The sequence below is a fragment of the Pieris rapae genome, chromosome 5 (assembly GCF_905147795.1).
Source record: "Pieris rapae chromosome 5, ilPieRapa1.1, whole genome shotgun sequence".
Taxonomy (NCBI): Eukaryota; Metazoa; Arthropoda; class Insecta; order Lepidoptera; family Pieridae; genus Pieris; species Pieris rapae.
This window is the reverse complement of record NC_059513.1, coordinates 8,558,762-8,579,564: the sequence shown is the minus strand read 5'-3', so window position 1 is coordinate 8,579,564 and position 20,803 is coordinate 8,558,762. Positions and strand designations below refer to the sequence as shown.

Below are 20,803 nucleotides of genomic sequence, written 5' to 3'. Positions count from 1 at the left end.
ACGAAAGAACAAAACAATTAGAATTACAGTGACTTAAATTGTATCATAAATATTATAACAACATCTATGTGTTTAACACATGCAATTTCTTGTCAATTGTAATAGTCCACTTACGTGTTGATTTTACTCATCTTAAATCAGAAAATAATAAATATTTTAAGCTCAATTTCTACTGGATGTGTAAATGTTTCTAGTATAACATATTAATGTGTGTTATATTGTACAATCGTATTACACGTGTACAGTTGTTGTGACTCAACTAGAGAGAAAGAATCAAATTTATATAATTTTAAATAAATATTTGCATCAGTTGAATCTCATTTAACCAACGTTAAAATTGAACTGTTTTTACCGTTTGCTGTAAAATTTTATAAATTGTGGGACTTATTAGAATGGCAGTATTGATAATTTACTTTTACTTTTGCAATTTATTTCTGCTGTACAAACATTACCTGACCACGTTATATCCCTAACTTGCGTACTTACTAACTACTAACTGACGTGATCTTGAATTAAATGATCATGATTCATGTGCACTTTTTACTTTTTGTTTTTTATGTACCTATCTTGTATCAGTTTAGTTTATTTTTTCTTGCGTACCTTATATAATTTAATACATTTTATTTTCCTGTACTTACAGTGTTTGCCTGGAAGAAATCGCTCGCGATAAGGCCGCCACTTGCCCTCCTTTTTATTTATTTATTTATATATACATTCTAAAACAATGTGTATGCCTAAAAAATACAAGGAAATATGACATCACAAATTTAACACACTTACACATACACATCAATTACATTAGAACTTAAGCTATATCAAAAAAAACTAAAGAAACGGCCACAAAATAAACAAAAACAAATACTAATATCTATTAACTAATAATATAAATAAAAACTAAAAAGATAAAATAACAGTAATAAACAAACAAAAATTCAAAACTTAAACCACATTAAGATTTAAGAGCCTGCAAAACAAAGTTACGGAATGTTGGTAGACTGTTGTAAAACACATCAATATTTTCATCAGCGTTTGTAATAAAGTTGTAAGAGCGAGATAGCCTATTCACTGGACCATTAAAACTAGCAGATAAGCGAGCCGTAGGTACGTATAGTAGACTTTTAGTTCGAGTTACTCTAGGATTACAAAGAAAGGAATTTTTTATATTGTATTATTAAAAAATATATTATATATTTGTTAACTGTTAACAAATATTTATTAACATTTAATAAATCGTATTTAAGAAGTAATTTATTAACTGTTAATAAATAATTATTAAATCCTAATATTTAAAAAAATCATTGATTAACAGTTTATAAATCTTATTAAATACAAACGGATCCTTCTATCATTGCAAGGAATGACAAATAATGTTACACAGTTTGCTATAAAAGTTGTGATTTTATTAGATTACGTTATTCTTCAAGCGAAGCTTTGACTATAGCGCGAAGTATCCTGTTATTTATTTTTCCCGAATCTGAGTGAGGCATCGTCTTCAAAAATCGGATACCTCCTCTTAATTTCATATAGTCCGGTAATTTTTTCTGTACGGCTCTGTTGATATCATCTTCTGAGACCTTAAATAAAGAATAGTGAACAATGGAGCTAAAGTGTGAATATTTTCAAATAACACATGTTGTATAAAACATTATCCTTTGCACTTACTTGCATTCCATGAGCAACGGTCACAAACGCCATAGGAACTTCAAAGTAATCCGGTTGTAGCTTAGGAAGTACTGCCACTTCATCCACTCCCGGAACTTCTTTTATCACGTCGACAATTACTGAAGACAATGTTTTGCTGAAGTAGATAGAAATGAATTCGTTATTTCTTGCAACCAAAAAAAAATCACCGTCGGTATCACAGTATCCCAGATCTCGGGTATGGTACCACCCTAAAAACAATAAATTATTTTGAAATAATCGCAAATCTATTTATTAGTCAATTTCTTGAATTTTTTTTAGTTCAGGAATTTACCTTCAGAGTCAACAGCATCAGCAGTTGCTTTCGGTTTGTCCCAGTAGCGAGTCATCAACTTCGGCGTGCGTAGGCAGATTTCTCCTTCTTCATTTGGCCCCAAAATTTTATTATCCTTCGGATGAACTACTTTTATTTCTACATTCGCCATTACTCTTCCAGCTGATGTAACTTTAGAAAAGTCAACTTTATTAGTCAGCGCAGCTCCAAATTCAGTTCCACCTGTAGTAGTAAGTAATTTAACAATAACAGGTTTAAAAAATAAATAAAATAGTATAAGTAATTAAGTATCCACCGTAATGACAATAAAGATCTGCATTGTAGAACAATTTTTGCAAAAATTTGATCGCTTCTTCGTCACTTTTTCCTCCGCCGTAAGCCACCATTTCAACTGACGAAATATTGTACTTCAATATATCTGGAGTCTTCATCAATCTGAAAGTGAAATATATTGACATCCACAGCCGAGTAACCTGGAATAGTTATATTTTGTCAGTATTTCATCCTAAAAAATTTCACGACTTTTTTTAAATTGATACTGACCTTATACTTTTCGATTAATTCCAAACTCTCTGTTCCACTCAGATTTTCAGCGACAACCATGGTAGCTTTGAATATTACTGATCTAATGACTGTCCTAATTCCAGCGATCGCGTTGATTCCATAAAATCCGATTACAGTTGAAGGTTCCTCATCGTTTTTAAAGTACTTCAACATGTTGGCGTAAGAACCGTAAGAGTGAAGAACTCCCTTTGGAAGATTTGTAGTTCCGGATGTGTTGATGATTATGGCTGGATCTTGGGGTTTAACATCTGTGCATTTGAATTTATCGACTTCTTCATCATTTTGAGCTCTCAAAATGTCTGCAAAAGACAACAGACCACCCTTTCGCCCAAGAACGATGATCGGCATAGAATAACCAATTTTTTTAGCCGTTTCGACTACCATGTCTGCATTGTTTTGATCGATAAACATCACCTTAGGCTGTCGTGTGTCTATGTAATACCTCACGAGTTCTGTTGAATCAAATAAATTTTAGTGAAGAATCATATAATTGTAGGTCTAAAGATGCTTTATGGTTACCTTCATCCATGTATTTGTGTGACAAAGGACTGCAAATAGTACCGAGGTACAGAGAAGCGAACAATGGTATGCAACAGTCCAGCTGATTCTTTGAGCACAATCCAACTATATCTCCTTGGCGGATTCCCTGGTTGATTAGCCATAATGCGCATCTGATACTTCTATCACCCATACTCTTGTACGTATCTTCTTTTCCAGTAAGACTATCAATCTGTCATCAATCGAGTTAGGATTCGAAATTATATTCAAAATTATGTAATGTTAATAAATCTTATACCTGTCCTACGAAATCCGGATTTTGCTTGAATTGGTTAAGAATACGTTCTCCAAGTTTGAAGTATCCTTCCGGCATGTCATCTCTAACGCCTTTCCAGATTCCGTTTTGATAGACTGGTTGCGAATCCTATCCAGTAAATTTTAATCGTAAGTTATGTAAATCACTATATTATTCGAACGTTTTCAAATACTTACTACCTACTTGGTAATTTAGAGCCATTATTGTGCGTTGGAAATGCTGGACAACTGCTCAATAACCACTTAGTTGTTGGTGAAGCTACGGCTATTTGTTAATAACACGTCAACTTACAAGCATTTAACTCTTTGTTAATCACCACTAATTTTTAACTACATACATACCTTAAAGTAATTTTCATTAGAAACCGACCAATCAGACCATTCCACATAAGACTCAAGCAACTTAGTCAGTCATCGTGAAATTGTTTATAGGTATTTTCAGAGCATTAGAAGCTAACATTACTGATGTATGCATCCGAGCTGGGTCCCGGGAGCCATATGGGCATTTAAAAAATTATTTTTTTGGGAATCAACTCATTTTTATCTGAAACGAATCTGAAAAAAAAATTTTCGACTTTTTATTATACGCCCTCATGGCATCCGAGGTAGGAAGGGGGAGCCTAGGGGCGTATAAAATTTTTTTTTTCAGTAATCGATGTATTTTCGTCAGAAATGTACAGAAATGAAAAAAACAAATTATACGCCCTTATGGTTCCCGGGTGCCGTAAGGGCATATCATTTTTACTCGCCCTTATGCAATAAGTAAGGCACCTGTAACGCGATATGATAAGTGATTAGGCTACATTATTAAGTAATGTATCTTGTAAAATATTGACTTTGTAACGTGGTAGATTTTTATTCGACGCCCAATACATGAACGACGGTATCAATGAGCTAATTAGCTTATCACCGTATTATGTATCTATTATGTTTTTGTAGTAAAGTTTATTATTAGCTTAATTAGTAATATATTTCTATTAGTTTGCTTATATACTAGTATTAAAAAAAGATTGCTTATGCTGATAGAATCTTTATTGATTTTCCCTCACAATATAAATGAAATTTCATAATAAATAATCAAGAGAAAGATATTTTTGTACCAACAAGAGATTTGACATATAATTCAATATTTCATTGAATGTTTAATACATACACAAAAGAGCCAAATAATATAATGAATGCTTTTAATCATCTATTATTATAACATAATAAATCTTTTTAATTTTAAAAAGAAGCATACAATTCTCGAAAGACGTAACGAAAGACCTACATACATAAAATAAAAATAAGAAAAATTAATAATAGTGCGATGTAATGTTAATGTAGAATATTATATTCAACTAAATATATATATTATTACAACATATTGTAGAAGGAAAAACAATGATATTATTGCTGATATATTGTCTAATAGATTTGACTTAACAATTCATAAACGTCGCGTCAATAATTAATATGAGGACGATAGCAACAAAACGTAAACCACATGCCCTTAAAATGCTAACCGGCTAATTGATTTTGTGTAAAAAAAATGAAACACTACTGAACGGTGAACGAATGTTTCTCGTACCGAAAGATCTGTGGTACACGATCGCTTCGATCGAAGCGTTCTGTGCTCGATGGTCGCGAAATCGACGCACGATATTGGAAATGGATTCGAATCGGTACATTCTATCCCTGTGTGAAATGTAAAAACGGCACAGATGTACTGTGATGCACTACGCGTGGATGCCGTGACACAATTTCGAAGGAGCGTTACTCAGGTCTGCGAGGAACCTGCCGGCGGCCACCGCCGCTGTCTGACGTCGCCTTGACCCCGCAGCCCTCACCGTGCCGACCGATAGCGCCCTCTCGAGTCACCGGTCGGAAGGTCCGAAGCCCTAGTGAGGTCCACTGCGCAGATACATCCACTCGTCCGTGTCTCGTCGGTGATCGCGTCGGCGTCTGTCGGTGCCGTGTCCCGTCGGGAGCTTGTCGGTCGGTGCCGCGGCGTCCGGCTGCTATCAGTACTGGCTTCGCGCGCGGAACCCGCCCTGGTATGTGGAGTCCTGGGACAGGAGGCCGTCCGGTTGGGACGGACAGTCCGGCGCGAGGGATTCCTGACTGAAGTCCGGCTGGGACGCTCCCTGGGACAACGAAAGCGGCGCTTGCTGGGACAACGGTTCCTGCGATAATCGGGGCGGACGCTTCCTGCTTCGTTGGTTCATGTTCATCGGCGGGCGTTGGAGGCCTCGATGGGCGGAGAAGGCGGCCGGCGGCACGGGCGCGTGCAACATCGCCGCTCGCTCAGGCCCAACGTACGCTAACGGATCTCTCAATGGTCTCGCTCTGTCGTAGATGGATCCGGGGACCATAGCCTCGCGGGCGTCAAACATGGACGTCGACATAAAGTGCGATCCGGGATTCTGAGCGTTCACCAGTTTTTTCGGCTTGGCGAACTGTATTGCGGACTCTTTTAGGTTGGAAAGCGGTCCTTCGGTAAGCACGCGACGTTCTTTGTAAAATGCCAGGAGATGATTCCATAGTGGCTGCTTGCTTAAAACTTTAGGGTTGCCGACAACAATCAAACCGTACTTGGCTCGAGTCAGGGCGACGTTTAAACGGCGCGGATCGCTTAAAAATCCAATTCCCTGATGTTCATTGGAGCGGACACAAGACATTATAATGATGTCCTTCTCACGACCTTGGAACGCGTCCACGCTTGCCACTTCAATCTCTTGATAAAGCTTCGCGTGTAAGCTTCCCTGGTATTGCATGTGCTGTACCAGGTAAGATCTTTGTCCCTCATATGGCGTGATGATACCGATCTGTTCTGGTCTCACACCAGCCTTCAAAAAGCGGGTCGTAAGTTTCTCAACATTAGCGGCCTCTGTACGATTCAGATAAGATGTTCCCGACCCTGCGATTTCTTCTTGTCCTTGTGTCACATAAAAGAACATGGGGCGATCCGGTCTCGGCCACGGGAAATCGATTTTGTGTAGGCGTCTTTCTTCCGCACTAACTCCATTTTGCAGGGAACCTTCATAGAAGAAATCTGACGGGAAACGCGATAGCTCCGGGTGCATACGGTATTGAACTTCGAGGCGGAATGGCCTGATGCCGAGGACAACGAGACGCTCGAACAAGCTCTGGCTTAGTCCTGCCTTGGCCGCCTTCTTGCACATCACAACTGGGCCTAACTGGCAATGATCTCCGACGAGGATCAGCTGTCTAGCTCCGAGCACAACCGGTACCATACACTCAGGCTCAGTAGACTGCATGCCTTCATCAATAAGAATAGACTGGAAGCGCATTCTCGCCACCCTAGGATCTCCAGCTCCGACACAAGTGGTGCAGACAACGTCAGCAGCATCCAAGAGTCTTCTTTCAGCGGCGCGACGTAATGCACGGTATCTGCGTTCATCGGCTGCGGATAATTCACCAGCTTCCTCCTTCAATCTTGTAAGTTTTCGAAGCTCACTATCGGCTGACCCTAAAACTCTTGCCTGTTCGTGCAGGGCCAGAAAAGAGACGGAAGACTCCATAGCTTCACGGGACTTGGCGCACAGCCTTACTACTTTGAGTCCTGTTCTATGAATTTTCTCCGTCAGTTGGTCTACCGCAGTGTTCGAAGGTGCGCAGACGAGTACCGGACCACCGTTCTGCCTCACAAGTTGATAAACAATCGTGGCTGAAGTCACAGTTTTTCCAGTTCCAGGTGGACCTTGGATCAAGGAAAGTGGACGTTGCAGGGCGTGCTTAACAGCATATACCTGAAAATCATCAATAAATAATGATTGTAGACTTTTATCACAATTCATTTATGCATGGTGTAAGCAAATAAACAAATATAATATTTTATAAGTGATATAAACAAATATTAAGTAAATAATAAAAGTAAATTTTTTATTCATAGTCTGGATGGAAAGACAACAGTTGTGGTATTTTATAAACAATATAATATTAACATATTATATCCATGGGCGGCGGTATCACTTTACATTAGGTGAGCCTCCTGCCCGTTTGCCCCCTGTTCTATAAAAAATATGTATTGTATAGTTTGACAGAAGACTATATCTTGGTAGTCAAAAAAAAATATAATTGATTTGCATTAATGTAATTACATAACAGTATCAGTTATTTTTACACAGACTCTAATAAATAAATTGTATATATTTACCTGAGATCGGTTTAGATCAGGCAAGTTAGGGGCGCTGAAGTGTTTGGGCAGATGCACTCGGAACAATACTTCTTCCACCTCATGTCCCAAAAGTCGTCTGTATATGTATCCCGAGACCGAGGACTCGTCGACTGCGAATTTCCGCAGTGCTAATTGCATTCTATAATAAAATATATTAACATTAATAATAGTTTCATGAGTATTATATCTTTCACAATATTTATTGATATGTTAGACACATAGAAAGTTTTTCAAGGATTTCGTATTTTATTATAATTAACAAGCTGTACATATTATGGTAACACTGGGAATGTGTTTATATGACAATAAGTCCGCAAGACAGTCCGCAGTGAGCATAGAATATTTTTTACATTTTATATATATATAATATATACAAATAAATATATGTGTTATTATTATTAATATTGTTAAGGTAAGGTATAAAAACAATATTACAGTGAGTAAGTCACATCCAAATTCTAAAAAAATCGTAAACATAAAAAAAATATTTTTGAGATAACTACAAATACTAAAACTATGGACACATGTTTACCGATCAAAAGAAGTACTCTTCCAAATGAAGTCTACGACAAAGTTGGAAGTACAATCCAGTGGTGCGCCGGCGCCGCTCTTTAGTTCTAGACCCACGTCATCGCCGTAGTTATCAGGCACCTTGATCACGTGACCCACGCCGGACCACGCCTTGTGCAACTCGCCAACATATCTATAACGACAGGAGAAAAGTCAACTTCGCATATATAAATCCTACAATAAACAAACAAAATGCGATATCTTAGCATTTATTACATTTATCCTAGCAGGCATTTGAAGGCATACAATACTAATGATTGATAGTTATTCATTTTTTGCTGATATTCAAAACAAAAATCATTTATTCATGTAGGTAACATAATGTACACTCATGAACTTATATCTGTGTATTGTGATGGCGAAGTTTCAATGAATAATGTAAACAGCATAAATTACCTTAATCTTAACTCATCTCCATGCATGAGTTTCATGTCACTATCAGTTTTTGCCAGTGTGAAGTAGGCAATGGTCTTTTTATTAAGTCCCACATCCCAACGGACTTCAATACCTTCTTGGGTCTGCGATTCCTTAAGACGCTTGTCGTAATCCGCCTCAAGTTTAACAAGTGGGCCAAAAATGTTTTGGTATTGGTAGCCATCTTCATATCTAAGAATAAAAGTTAAAAATTAAATGAGTAAGATTGTTATGTAAATCGTAAACACTACATTCGTACAACTCCAAACATACCAAGAATATTAAAATTTTAAATTAAAAATAACAGGAAAAATATACCTTAACAAAACTTGATGTGGCTCCTCATCTACACCAGGTTTCTCCAAGTCCTGGAATGTTGCATCGACATTGTCGCGCCAAAGCTCTTCTAAGCGCCCTATTTGTTGAGGTGTCACCTTGAAAAAGTCATAAAAGTTTTCATTTTATTTTATAGTTTAGATCTCAAAGTAGACAATGGTTTAAACATTTTTTTTCATAAATTATATGTATTGCGAAAATATCAAATATTAAGTTTAAAAGACATCAACTTTGAAAAAGAAATATTATTGTTATAACAATTAAAACAATCTACCTGACGTGCCCTCATCTGTTCAGCTTCAGATGGTACCTTGACTAGCCATGACAGAAATGCTCTATCCGCTGTAATGTAATAAATATATATTTAGATATGTATTATTTTAATAAACATCAATATTTGACCTTATTCAAAGTTCTAAGAATAAACGATGACTTACCATTATAACTGTTAAATGGTTACATAACATGGTACATGGTTTATACCGTTTGTTTTTATCTACTTTTACCTCTCACTCACAAAACTGTTACATTCAGTAACTAAGAGAAAATATTTGTTTACAGTAATTATTGAAATTACAGAAATTAATAGACAATAATTAGACAACTAAGGTTTATTTATTTAAAAAATTAACTCTAGCAGATAACTATGTGATTATAAATTAATAAGTAATTGATGTATTATTAGTTCATTTCATTTATTATTGGCAGAATGTACTTACAAATCAAAGGCTTCCACTGTTCTTGATCCCAGTTCATATCTTTCAAGGAGCTTTGAGCGGCACATGGTTGCCTGAAAAAATACTTAATAATAATATTTTAAATACAAAAATTATTTTTTAGTTTGTGATTAGATTGATCTAGTAAAAGAATTTTTTCATCATGTGACTTATGCAAATAAAAGCTTCAGAATTGTTTTTTTTATTTATAAAATGATAACATTATTTGTAGTAACAAAAGCTATATCATATTATTATCTGATACGATTATGATTAGTGAACCCATGTTTTCTTTAAATATTAATAAAATAAATTTGCTATTTGCCCTTATTCATTTACTCCAATTATTTTCCTTCCTTACCTGCATAGCAAAACAACAACTGAATCGGCTTTAGCAGGAATAAATCCTAAAACAAAGACATTCCTTGCTCCACAAGAGTAACACTCAAGTAGGGTTTCTCCAAGAGGTCCATCACGGTGTAATGCTGCTTCCTTATGCTTAGCTCTCACCAGATGATTAATTATATGGGACCCAGATGTATTTCCACGGCCATTGCAAAACCTAAAAAGTTTAATTAATGGTATGTTTGTTTTATGATAGTTTACCAAACATTAAACAGCAAGCTACAGCAAATTATTATTATTTCATTGCATTTTACCTACTGAGGTATTTAACAAACTATTGGCATAGGATTATTGTTATTGTACAAATGTCACAATGTACAAACTTTTGATGTAAACATGTAATGGATGATTCATACATATGTCAGACTTGTCAGACTATTTATTTCAACTCACCATTTGTTGCAAATGTTGCACATTACCACAGTAGATGGGTCATGTATCCCACAGTATTTGCAAGCATGATCAGGCAATTCCTTGCTACTATACAGAGCTTCATCATCTTCCTCAAATTGCAATTCAGCAATCGCATTGGTTACACTTGCCAATTTTGAATTAATGTCCGATCTCTCCAATCCATTAACCTAAAATTTAACCACAAACCGTTTAGTTTTTAATGGGGATTACACAAGTTATAATTAGGTTATGTAAATAGAAAAAAGTTTACCTGATTGGCAGAGGGCAGGCCATGGTCATGTTGAGATGCTTGCGTTTGACTTTGGGATGGTAAAGTAAAATCTGTGAACTCGAATTCAGACCCTTGAGTATCAGCACCAATAAGATCCGTTTCTTCGGTATCCAAAAACGTGAGCGTTTGTGAGCTAGGTCCATACGCATCAACGCTCATTTTGTTAAAAAGTAATTAAGATAAACGTAGGAAATAATTTTTTCGAAAAGGATAAAAGTTGCTAAAGCTGAGGAAAATCCCATAACAAACTGTTCACGATTTCCTACTTTTGGTGATGTTGATGATCAAGAATTTTCGCCATGTTAGCACGTAGCATAGTCTAAAGTTTTTTTTCTGTTTTGTCTCTGACCTATGGGTAGAATTATTGACTATTGGTTCCCTTAATGTTGGTTATTTCTTCTACCCAATCAAAATTAAACATTCCATTATATAAGCCAATAACATTTCAAAAAACAATAACCACAGATAGACTTATGAGAATATGTTTAATTCTCTTTGGTTTTCCGTTGATACAATAAACTAGAGACTTGTTATTGGTAGTTTCTCGTTAGACCACCACAGACAATAAAGCATGTTTTACTTTTTATTTCTACTGAAATCTTAAGGAAAATAGGGAAATAAAACTTGTTATTTGTATAATGTTATACATCTTCTTCTTATACAGGTTCTTGAGATAGGAAAATATGTTAGAAAAATAAATCAATCGTATATTAATTTTTGTACCTATTTATTACATATCATTTGTGTGTCGTGGCGAGTCGACTTACAATTCTTGTTCTTCGTCAAATGATACTTGATGAAGAATTGGCTTCTGTTATCGTCCGTTGGGTTTGTACATACGGACGGAATGATAACTAGCAATATCCGTAGCAAAGTAGCGTAGTTAATGAAGGTGTTTTTAGATTTGGAAGTCTAAGGATTAAAATTGCTTTTCTGTCACCCATTTTTTTTTTATATTATGGCCCGCACGGTTTGTGCATTGTGGCCCAGGGTCAAAACATGTCACCCATTTTGTAAAACAGTGTTTGTTCATCAGCCAGCCTTAGCAGTCAGCTTCGTTATATTTTTCCTATTACTTATACTGGACCTCCATCGCCTTGCTATCGCAATATCATGTTTCCGGTTCTTAGTCCGTTCATTAACCAAGTATACAGGCAACGTGGATGGTGAAAACTTGTATTCATGATAATCAGGAAGTTTTAAGCGGATAATTGCAGCTATGTCTCACCTGTCTCTTGTTTCTCCTCGTCCGTACCTACCAACAATCACTCATAGATGTTCATCTTGTGTTATCGATCCAACCTTCGAATTCAAGTCACCCAACAGAAGTATGATCTCTTTTTACCCCCGGGGCCTTTTTCTAAGACTTTGTATTTGTTAATTTAGATGTTGGTGCATACGACGACGAGATTTAGTCGACAAGGTTTTGTATTAATTTCATCTTTAGCCGAGGATATACTTGATCGAATAATAGAGAAGCCTGAACTTTTTTCGTGTTTTGGTAAATCCAAGAGAGAACACCTTCCTCAAGTTGGTGGTGAGACTGTTATTTTCCTATGGTGTCATTCTCATTCTCGGTTCAAGTATGCTCCTGACATTCCATATTCCAATCCTAATCTTTGATTGAACGATGCTATGGTTTTTAGATGCAGCTTGTGCAGGTTGAGACGGTGTGCTCTTATCATCAGTAGTGTGCTGTGAACACTGAATCCGATGAGTCGCTCCAGTGAAACCAGGAGCATATTTCACACCTTGTGACCTGGACTCAACATAGTACCTTTCGGTAAAATATGCAGTGATTTCTTTGCCTTCTGCGCTGCAGAAAAGTATTAATGTAATGAAGAACGCCCTGGGGCCAAAGCCCTTTATGATGAAGTGACTTTGTGTGTGTGGACCGCTACGTCCTAGTTTCTTGTCGACCACCATCTTCAAAGGGGCTGGTGACCGGAAACTGTATAATAGATTACAGGGTTCCCCGCGGGTAGACTGGGAGTGGAGTTGGTGGTGAGGAGATAAATTACAGAACGGTACTTGAACACAGATCATTTAGCATGTACCCTCGAACCCCTATTATGTTGATATCACTATTTTATGTTAACTTATTCAAGTACATAAATAAAATTATACTACTAACTCATAAAACGAAATTGCACCACTTCATTAGAAAATATTTTATTCCAAGACGATTTTGCTCCTCTGAATCTATTAGGCGTAACAATTGTATGCTAGGTTTCACTTGATAATAGAGCTCCATTACATCGATAGAATGTTAATAATTCCTTACTATGTGGGAAGTTATGCATAATATTTTTTTATTTTATTTTATTGATAGAAGCTTTCCAACGCTCGGTACACTCATACATTGGTAAAAAAAACACAAAATATTTTGTTATGTGACAAGCACTTCTAGGTATAGGTATATATAGATACACGAAAATATACTACAAAAATTTAACGAAACAGTTAAAATTACAAGAACTCGATCTTAAAGCGTGAATTATAGATTTCCAGACCTAGCTTTTTAATTAGAATGCTCAATCGGTTAGCTTTGACCAAAACGCGTTCTTCGGAAAGGGGGGCTAATAGAATGCAATGATAAATTTGACTTAGTATGGAGCATATCTTAAACGCACACACGTTTAAGATATGCTCCATTGGATTTTAGTAATAGGTCTTTTAGGTTAAAGTTTACGTAAAAGTTACGCACAGGAATACTCGTGAAGCACACGTTTCGACATACTACATCTACTGGGCAGTAATCATGTCAGGCAGATTAATGTTTTCCATTTTTTTATGACCGTTACAACGGATGTGTAGTGACCGATTTACCAGCAACTTCCTTAGGATTAGCCAATTTAAACATATCTGTTTAACGAGTCGAATTCAGGTCATAAAAAGTAAGTTTTGAAAAATACAAAAGTCCATATCTTGTTTGGTATAAGGATATTTCAGTCAAAAGTATGATACAATATAAAGGTGAAAAAAAATGGAAGATGAAGTTCCTATACTTTTATTAATACTGGTTCGATTAATAATCAAACGTTGAGCATTGTTTCGTTTGTCTTTTTAGATTCTGATTCTTGTAATAGCGTAAAATATATTTATTTGATTTACACTTCTTAGTACAAGAAAATAACATAGCTTTTCATAGTTATTTTAAAAATAACTAAGGTTATAATAGTTCTGTTTAAATTAAATCGATCTCATACGAATATTCAAATTAAAAACTGAAAACCTTCAAATCGTGTAAATAACTTACTGTCGACCGGAAACAACATACGTCTCAGATATGCCTACCAAATGCTCTTATCTTTTGAATTAGTAACACGTTTCTGGCACCCAGCCAGTTTATAAATATTACTACGAATACACAACACTCTTTAACTTTAATGTTGCACTAACATTACCACTTTTACATGGGTCGACCTAGTCTCGTTATCAGATGTTTAAAATAACTGAAGGCAGACACGTAATGATTTCCTCACTTGTCTTTGAAAACCCCAAATCACTCCAAAAGGTTTAGTCATAAAACACCTAAACCTAGTATTCCTTGAACGATTTTTGGATGATTTAGTAAACGTTTGTGTGCTATTAAAGTAAAATCATATTTAAGTAAAGTCATAAATTTTAATTTTAATTATATAAAATTGATGTTCGATGAACATCGCAGTTTGGAAAATCATTTGATAAGGTTTATGTCAAAAACAACACTGAAAACTACTGTAGGTAAAATATACTAATATAATACAGATAGGCAGTATAATCTTAAATTATTTTTTATTATCTTAATATCCAAGGACAGAGAATATAATAACTATACAATTTTACAATATCTCAGATAAACCAGGTTACTGTGTGTGTCTAAGAGGTTTTTTCTCGAGGACAGACGCAATTTCTATATTGAAAAGGCGTTCGTTTTGTTTAATATAGTTTGCGAACAGCAAACAATTACATTTTTAAACGGGATGGGCTTTTGTAATGAAAACCTGCGTCATCTGTCCACCCAATTAAGGGACGAGTGGCCACAGAGATGGGACCATAAATTGTATATCAGATTTCCTTGCATTTGACTGAAAGAGTTCTAATTGATGCAAATGCCTTGTCTGATGAGAACGATGCCCTTTGCCAGATGTTTTGTTCGTTACTTTTGATTTGAGACTGTATTGAGGTAATACAATTTTATACATTAAATGACAATTATTTGTATTATTGTGTTATAACTGCAGTCTAAATGAGGAAAAGAAGCGTGTAATTTTTGCCTGAAACTATATATGTATAATATAAATCCTATAGGACTAGCGCTCAATAAAGGATTAAAAAGTATTTTTGGTTATTGCATACTGACATCCATGTTACATCCAATTTTTGTATAAATTCTTCTGGAAAAAATATAATATGCTAATCTCTGAGAGGTAAAGAAGAAACTAACTAACAATTCATAGTAAAAAACTTTAGTAGTTATTAATCAAGCAGATACGTGCCGTTACACAGTTTTGTGAATGATCCATGTATTTTTGTTGTGAAATTCAAAATCAGTACACAGGTTTTATTTTCTTATAAATTTCATTCAAACAAGTTTTAATAAGTATTTTGGGTAATGCCAAAAGTTATAATAAATTATACGTTAACAAATGTACAGAATAAAAAAAAAATTATTTGTTTATATTTTCATTATATATCATAGGCATATTTATTTAGACTAGGCACGAGACAATAATTGTGGACAATTGGTGCGGATCGGCGCCAGTCGTGATGTCACCGTTTGAAGATACTGAACTTTAAAACGGTCTGCTGAACAGGCTATCAATTTCTTGCCTTTTAAAGATTAGTAAACACAAAAAGGAATTTTACAACCTGGTAGGAAGAAAAAAAACATTACGTTCTGAACTGAGATTCGGACGTACAATCTCCGAGGTGAGAATCGCACGCAAAATAGAAATTATTTATCAAAACGAAATGTTAATTAGTGTTTGCTGGTATATTTGTATGTTAGGAAAACTATTTGCTAATTATGTAGATACAGTTCTGGTCTCTCCAGTTACATACTTGAACGAGATGAAATCTCTAAATGTCAGATTGTACAACGAAATACCGAAAGTGATCGTGATGCTGCAAGTAGCATTCAAACAAGATTTGAAAGTTTGTCCCTACATGTGTGTATCTACGTTGCAACTGATTGTTCAGTTATTATAAGTTTTTTTATTGAGATTTACCAGTTTCAGTATCCTAGCCCCATGCCTCTATGGGTACTTAAGGTATTAGTACAATTAATAAGATCATTTAGTACTATGTAACTTTTATTTAGCACTTCACATAGTGTAGCAGGCACACATAAGTTCTTCAAAAAGTATTTTATCACCAAAAACCTATTGTCTTAACTTACTTTCAACTATATCTTCAAATATTTTATCTTTGAATCGTACCATAGAGTTTCGTTTACCAAAGAGCATTCCCGAAATCGTGTGTTCCTCTAAAAGACAAAAACGACATCAGAATGTAACATCCTTTTATTCTTTTGTATTTAAGTTGTGTATGCGCATTTGGTGTATATTATACGTATCGGTCGATCAAATAAACCTTCCTGGAATTGGTCTTGGGTTAAAATGCAGACAAATTTAATTAATAAACGTATTAATATGAATGTCTTCAAAGGTAACCTTTATTAATAGAATCAAAGTCTTATTAACTTTGATAGGTTTTTCATAAGAAAACATGTAAAAATGAATAACATGTATAAATCTAGGTTTCATTATTGACAAATACTAAAGCACTAACGCCCAAACCCAATAAGCTATCTTAATCCATTTGACTATCTGAGATAGATATCTTAATCTAAATATTGATAAAAGGGTGCCTATAACCAAACGAGGGATTGTAATAGCAATCTGTCGATACAGGCTATCGATGGTAGGTCGGATCGGTGTATGTGGATAGAATCTATCTTAACACTCTAACTTACACCAGTTTTTAAAATAATTAAAAAGTTATTTGATATGTTTTAAACATATACATGTATGTTTTAATATTATTTGTACGATTTTATTTACTTTATTTGGTTTATATTTATTATCAAATACGAGTGTAAAGAGTGAGGAGATTGCATTCTATCCGTTGCCGGATGGATGGATGCAGGAGGAGATCGATGGATTGTCATGGTCTTATATATGATTGTGGATTAATTAATGGGTTCGGGCGTCTTAACACCAAAGACCATTAATTGGTCTACATTTAAGTACAGCTTTATTAGGTATCTTCTTTCTCTAAAGGACAGGAGGTAGGTATTTATCCTTTCTTTACTTGTATACCAATACTACTTGTTTTATTTGAAATAGTTAAATATTTTCTCGTTTTGTATTTTAACTTAATTTAACAATTAGATTTTATAAATTCGTGCTAAAAGAGCTGTTTTCATACGCCTATGTACGCAAATTTAATTCAATGTTAGGATTGACCTACATTGACTATTAGGAATCCTTTTAATTAAATACATAAGTTGTACTAAAAAATTGACATAAATCGATATCTATCGATTATTTTACTATTAGTAACTTGCTGGCGCCACATCTAATCGGGATTCAACAAGTGTATCGTATGATAATATTAGTTGTAGAATTGTATAGAAGGCGATCACAATGAGACAAGTTTTTATATTCAAGTGCCATAAGTATCCATTTAAGTATTTATGGGTATTATAAATAGCCGAAGCAGATAAAATGTGTCAGGCTTAGTAATCTTTACTAATATTAAATGATAATCTATTGAAGTTACCTACGAAGATATAACTCTCTGAGTTCGCAAACAACGATGTATTGCATTATAACATAAATAATGGGTTATGACCGGTACCATAAAAATTCAAGCAATCTCTCCCAGGCCACCTTTTAATAAAAATAAAATTATAAAGTGAGCGCAAGAGTGAACTGCTATAATATAAATAATATATTATAAACTAAACTTTTAATTAAGTAAAAGGACACCTAATTTTGTTTTGTTTATATTTAGGCACATCCGTATATATCCAAACCCAAATGAGGGACATTTTACTTGATATACTTTTTAAACTAATGAATAAATTACATTTATTGCCTCACCGTTATTTACAAAGAAATATGCAAGAAAAACAATTATCATTTTTTTTGCAACCAGTTTTAGTGTTAGACTGTCTTCTGACATGGGCCTACCCTATTTTAACCCATTCTGTCTATCCGGGGCTAGCCAGCTCCATCTGTTCGGTAACTGTCCAATCTTTTCGCTTGAAGGGTATTCTTCCTTTTGCTCTCTCTTGGATACCATTATATTTATTTATTTATTTATTTATTTATTTATTTATTTATTTATTTATTTATTTATTTATTTATTTATTTATTTATTTATTTATTTATATTATAATACATCTTATGCCCATTTATCTCTTTTGCTTCTTGAATGTTCCATTATATTTACGACAAATGTTTTTTATAGAACCAGGACGTGATCTTTAGATAGCATATAATTCTCTTCATATCTTAATAAGAACGAAACAAAATTTAAATTATAAAAATCATACTAAATTTAAACTGGTTTCGAGAGAATAATTTTATATTCTACATCCCTAACGAATGATAAGTTCTAAGAATTTTATAATTTAGTAATGATAATTTGAGGTAATATTAGAGGAAAATCATTTGATGGCATGTCCGACGGATAAATTCCGCTGAATATGAATATTGTAAATGCTAAAGTGTTTTATTTGCTTAGTCTTATTGCAATCACAGTGCTGGAGAACATAAACAATAATAATTAATGAAATGAGTTAATTTTATGCGTTCAAATTAGAAATTAAACTTCTGAAAGCGTTACAATTATTCCAGTCTACGAGCAACTTTGGAAGCGCTTCCGAGAAATCCCGGGCATACGATTAGCATAATAACATTCGATAAAAAAATACAGCAGTGCACTCGCGAGTGAGGCCTTTCAACGAAAAGAGATTAGTTAGTATAAGATGAATCTAGTTATAATTAAAGTTATATTATAATAATTTTTTGAAACGTCTGAAAAAGTTGAGCATGCAAATACAGGAGCTTAGACTCTGAATCTGATTTTGTACCATTCGGTCTGTGGGGTCTTAGCTATAAGTTTTTTTTTAGAAAAAAAGGTTATTCCATATCACGGGATACCAAAGAGCTGGCAGCTACGTCGGACAAAGAATTAGTCTATCTATTCAAAGGGGGAACGCTGCCAGTATCTTCGGAACCGTGACTCCTTGAACTTCTTTTAATAAAGAAGTTTTTTTGTTTTTTTAGTGTCCATGGGCGGTGGTATCACTTAACATCAGGTGTTCTATAAAAAAATATATATATTTTAGTTATTCTATTTTAAGCTTAGTTATTGTGATTTTTATTTAGTATTAAAAAATGTATATAATATAATTTTAGATATTACTTTTTGGTTAAACATTACTGTTGTAGGAGACTGTTAATATATCACAGTCTCCTACAACAGTAGAAATATACAGATCATAGTTTTGTAGGCACAGAGGTTAGGTATTATTGTTTATTTTAATTAAGGACAACTAAAAGGAATGCGTTTTATGTTTGCAAGCAATTTAGTTCATGGCTCTATAAATTTCTGTGATAATTTGTTAAAAGCATTTATTGCATTTTGTCTTTGAAAGATAAAATAAACGTATAAAAAGAATGACTTTTTACCATGAAGTAAATGAAGATTTAGAAACATAAGTAAGGCATTCCTTTGGTTCAATCGCTCTTGCTTCAATTACTAATAAACAAAGAAGGAATTCACTTGAATAGGCATAGCAGGGGCGGTATTACGAAAAATGCGTGAAATCTTATATTGGCCACATAATTATTTTACTCATAAATTTAGTTGTTCTCATAAATGTGTATATATGCGTCTTTATAACTACATGATTGCCACTTCTTTTTTATTTATATATATATGTACCCATATATATAAAGTCGATGTGGGTACGATTGGCTTAATCTGACACGGAAATTATGATGTGCTGCTGCAAACATCACTCTATCTTTTTTATTTCGATGCAAACATATTTTTATTATAAGACATTTTGAACCTAATATCATATCTAAATTATGATTTTATTGTAGCTAAGTTACAAAAAAAGAATACGGATCAAAAACACGGGCGTACATCCATTGTTTAAAAGAATGATTAAACAATTATTTTTTGCGTATTTTATTCGTAAATGGCAAGGTTAAAATGTTGATTACAATAAAATTATTTGTACATGTTGACTTATGTTTACGTAATATTATGAAATCAGTGCCTCACGGAAAATATTAATCAAAAATGAAATTATGTAGATACATCTGCTTAGTTCACTTTAACTCTGATTGTAAAGATATTTACGCAAGATTGTCCTTTAAAGGAGATAATTAATATTAAATCAATATTTAACGTACCTATTGAAATCTTTATTTTCTATATGAGAAAACAATGCCCATCATAATAACCTCAAAAAGAGTTATATTTTTTAAAAGCTGCTTTCCTCTGAATTCCTCCTGGGCTGAAATTAAAAGTTAAACTAATTCACAGTGCTGCAGAATAGATTGAAATACTTTATGAAATACAGACATTCATACGATTTAAACAAATCTTCGCAACCTGTCCTATACTCAAGCAGAAAATATTCTTAAAGTGGAAAAATGGCCTAAATATCCTTTTTGCGTATAATAAAATTTTATTTCTTATTACCTACAGATCTAAAATCGGACTGAATGTTGACATGTGCGGTCACACATTTTTCTAGTAAGCGCCACAAGTTGCTAGGTTCGCCATAAATGGTTAACTGTATTCCATTTGCGGGAGACGACCTCGACTATCCTTACATGATATAATTGTACTATACATTATTAAAGTATGACGTGTTGGCCCAAATTTAACTTTATGACGTCACTCTTTAATTATATGTTTGAATTTTTTTATAAACTATCCCTTCCCTTTCCTGTTTGACAGTTCTGTATTTATCGGATGAGTTTTGGTTTACAGCAATCGACGGTAATTATTTATTCCATATCGATGGATGCATAAGGTTATTCTTTACAGTATATAGATGAGTTGAACAATGATGATGAAGATAATAATAATAAACATAAGGTTTTTTAAATATGTAAGAAAAAGTTGTG

General features: G+C 34.1%; 2 protein-coding genes across 2 annotated transcripts; both read right to left on the bottom strand.

The window, feature by feature from the left end:
- Positions 1 to 1,343: 1,343 nt before the first annotated feature.
- Positions 1,344 to 3,672, bottom strand: LOC111004451 (4-coumarate--CoA ligase 1). Its single transcript, XM_022275485.2, has 8 exons — positions 3,537 to 3,672; positions 3,336 to 3,461; positions 3,059 to 3,269; positions 2,519 to 2,991; positions 2,271 to 2,448; positions 1,976 to 2,197; positions 1,663 to 1,892; positions 1,344 to 1,574 (listed from the first exon to the last, which is right to left on the bottom strand). The coding sequence occupies exons 1-8, from the start codon at positions 3,552 to 3,554 to the stop codon at positions 1,413 to 1,415; spliced, it is 1,620 nt and encodes a 539-aa protein (XP_022131177.2). The 5' UTR covers positions 3,555 to 3,672; the 3' UTR covers positions 1,344 to 1,412.
- Positions 3,673 to 4,366: 694 nt separating this feature from the next.
- Positions 4,367 to 10,989, bottom strand: LOC111004464 (regulator of nonsense transcripts 1-like). The gene is made up of 10 exons (XM_022275501.2): positions 10,638 to 10,989; positions 10,367 to 10,554; positions 9,930 to 10,130; positions 9,572 to 9,642; positions 9,127 to 9,194; positions 8,835 to 8,950; positions 8,499 to 8,708; positions 8,065 to 8,235; positions 7,512 to 7,671; positions 4,367 to 7,104 (listed from the first exon to the last, which is right to left on the bottom strand). The coding sequence occupies exons 1-10, from the start codon at positions 10,815 to 10,817 to the stop codon at positions 5,356 to 5,358; spliced, it is 3,114 nt and encodes a 1,037-aa protein (XP_022131193.2). The 5' UTR covers positions 10,818 to 10,989; the 3' UTR covers positions 4,367 to 5,355.
- Positions 10,990 to 20,803: the final 9,814 nt, after the last annotated feature.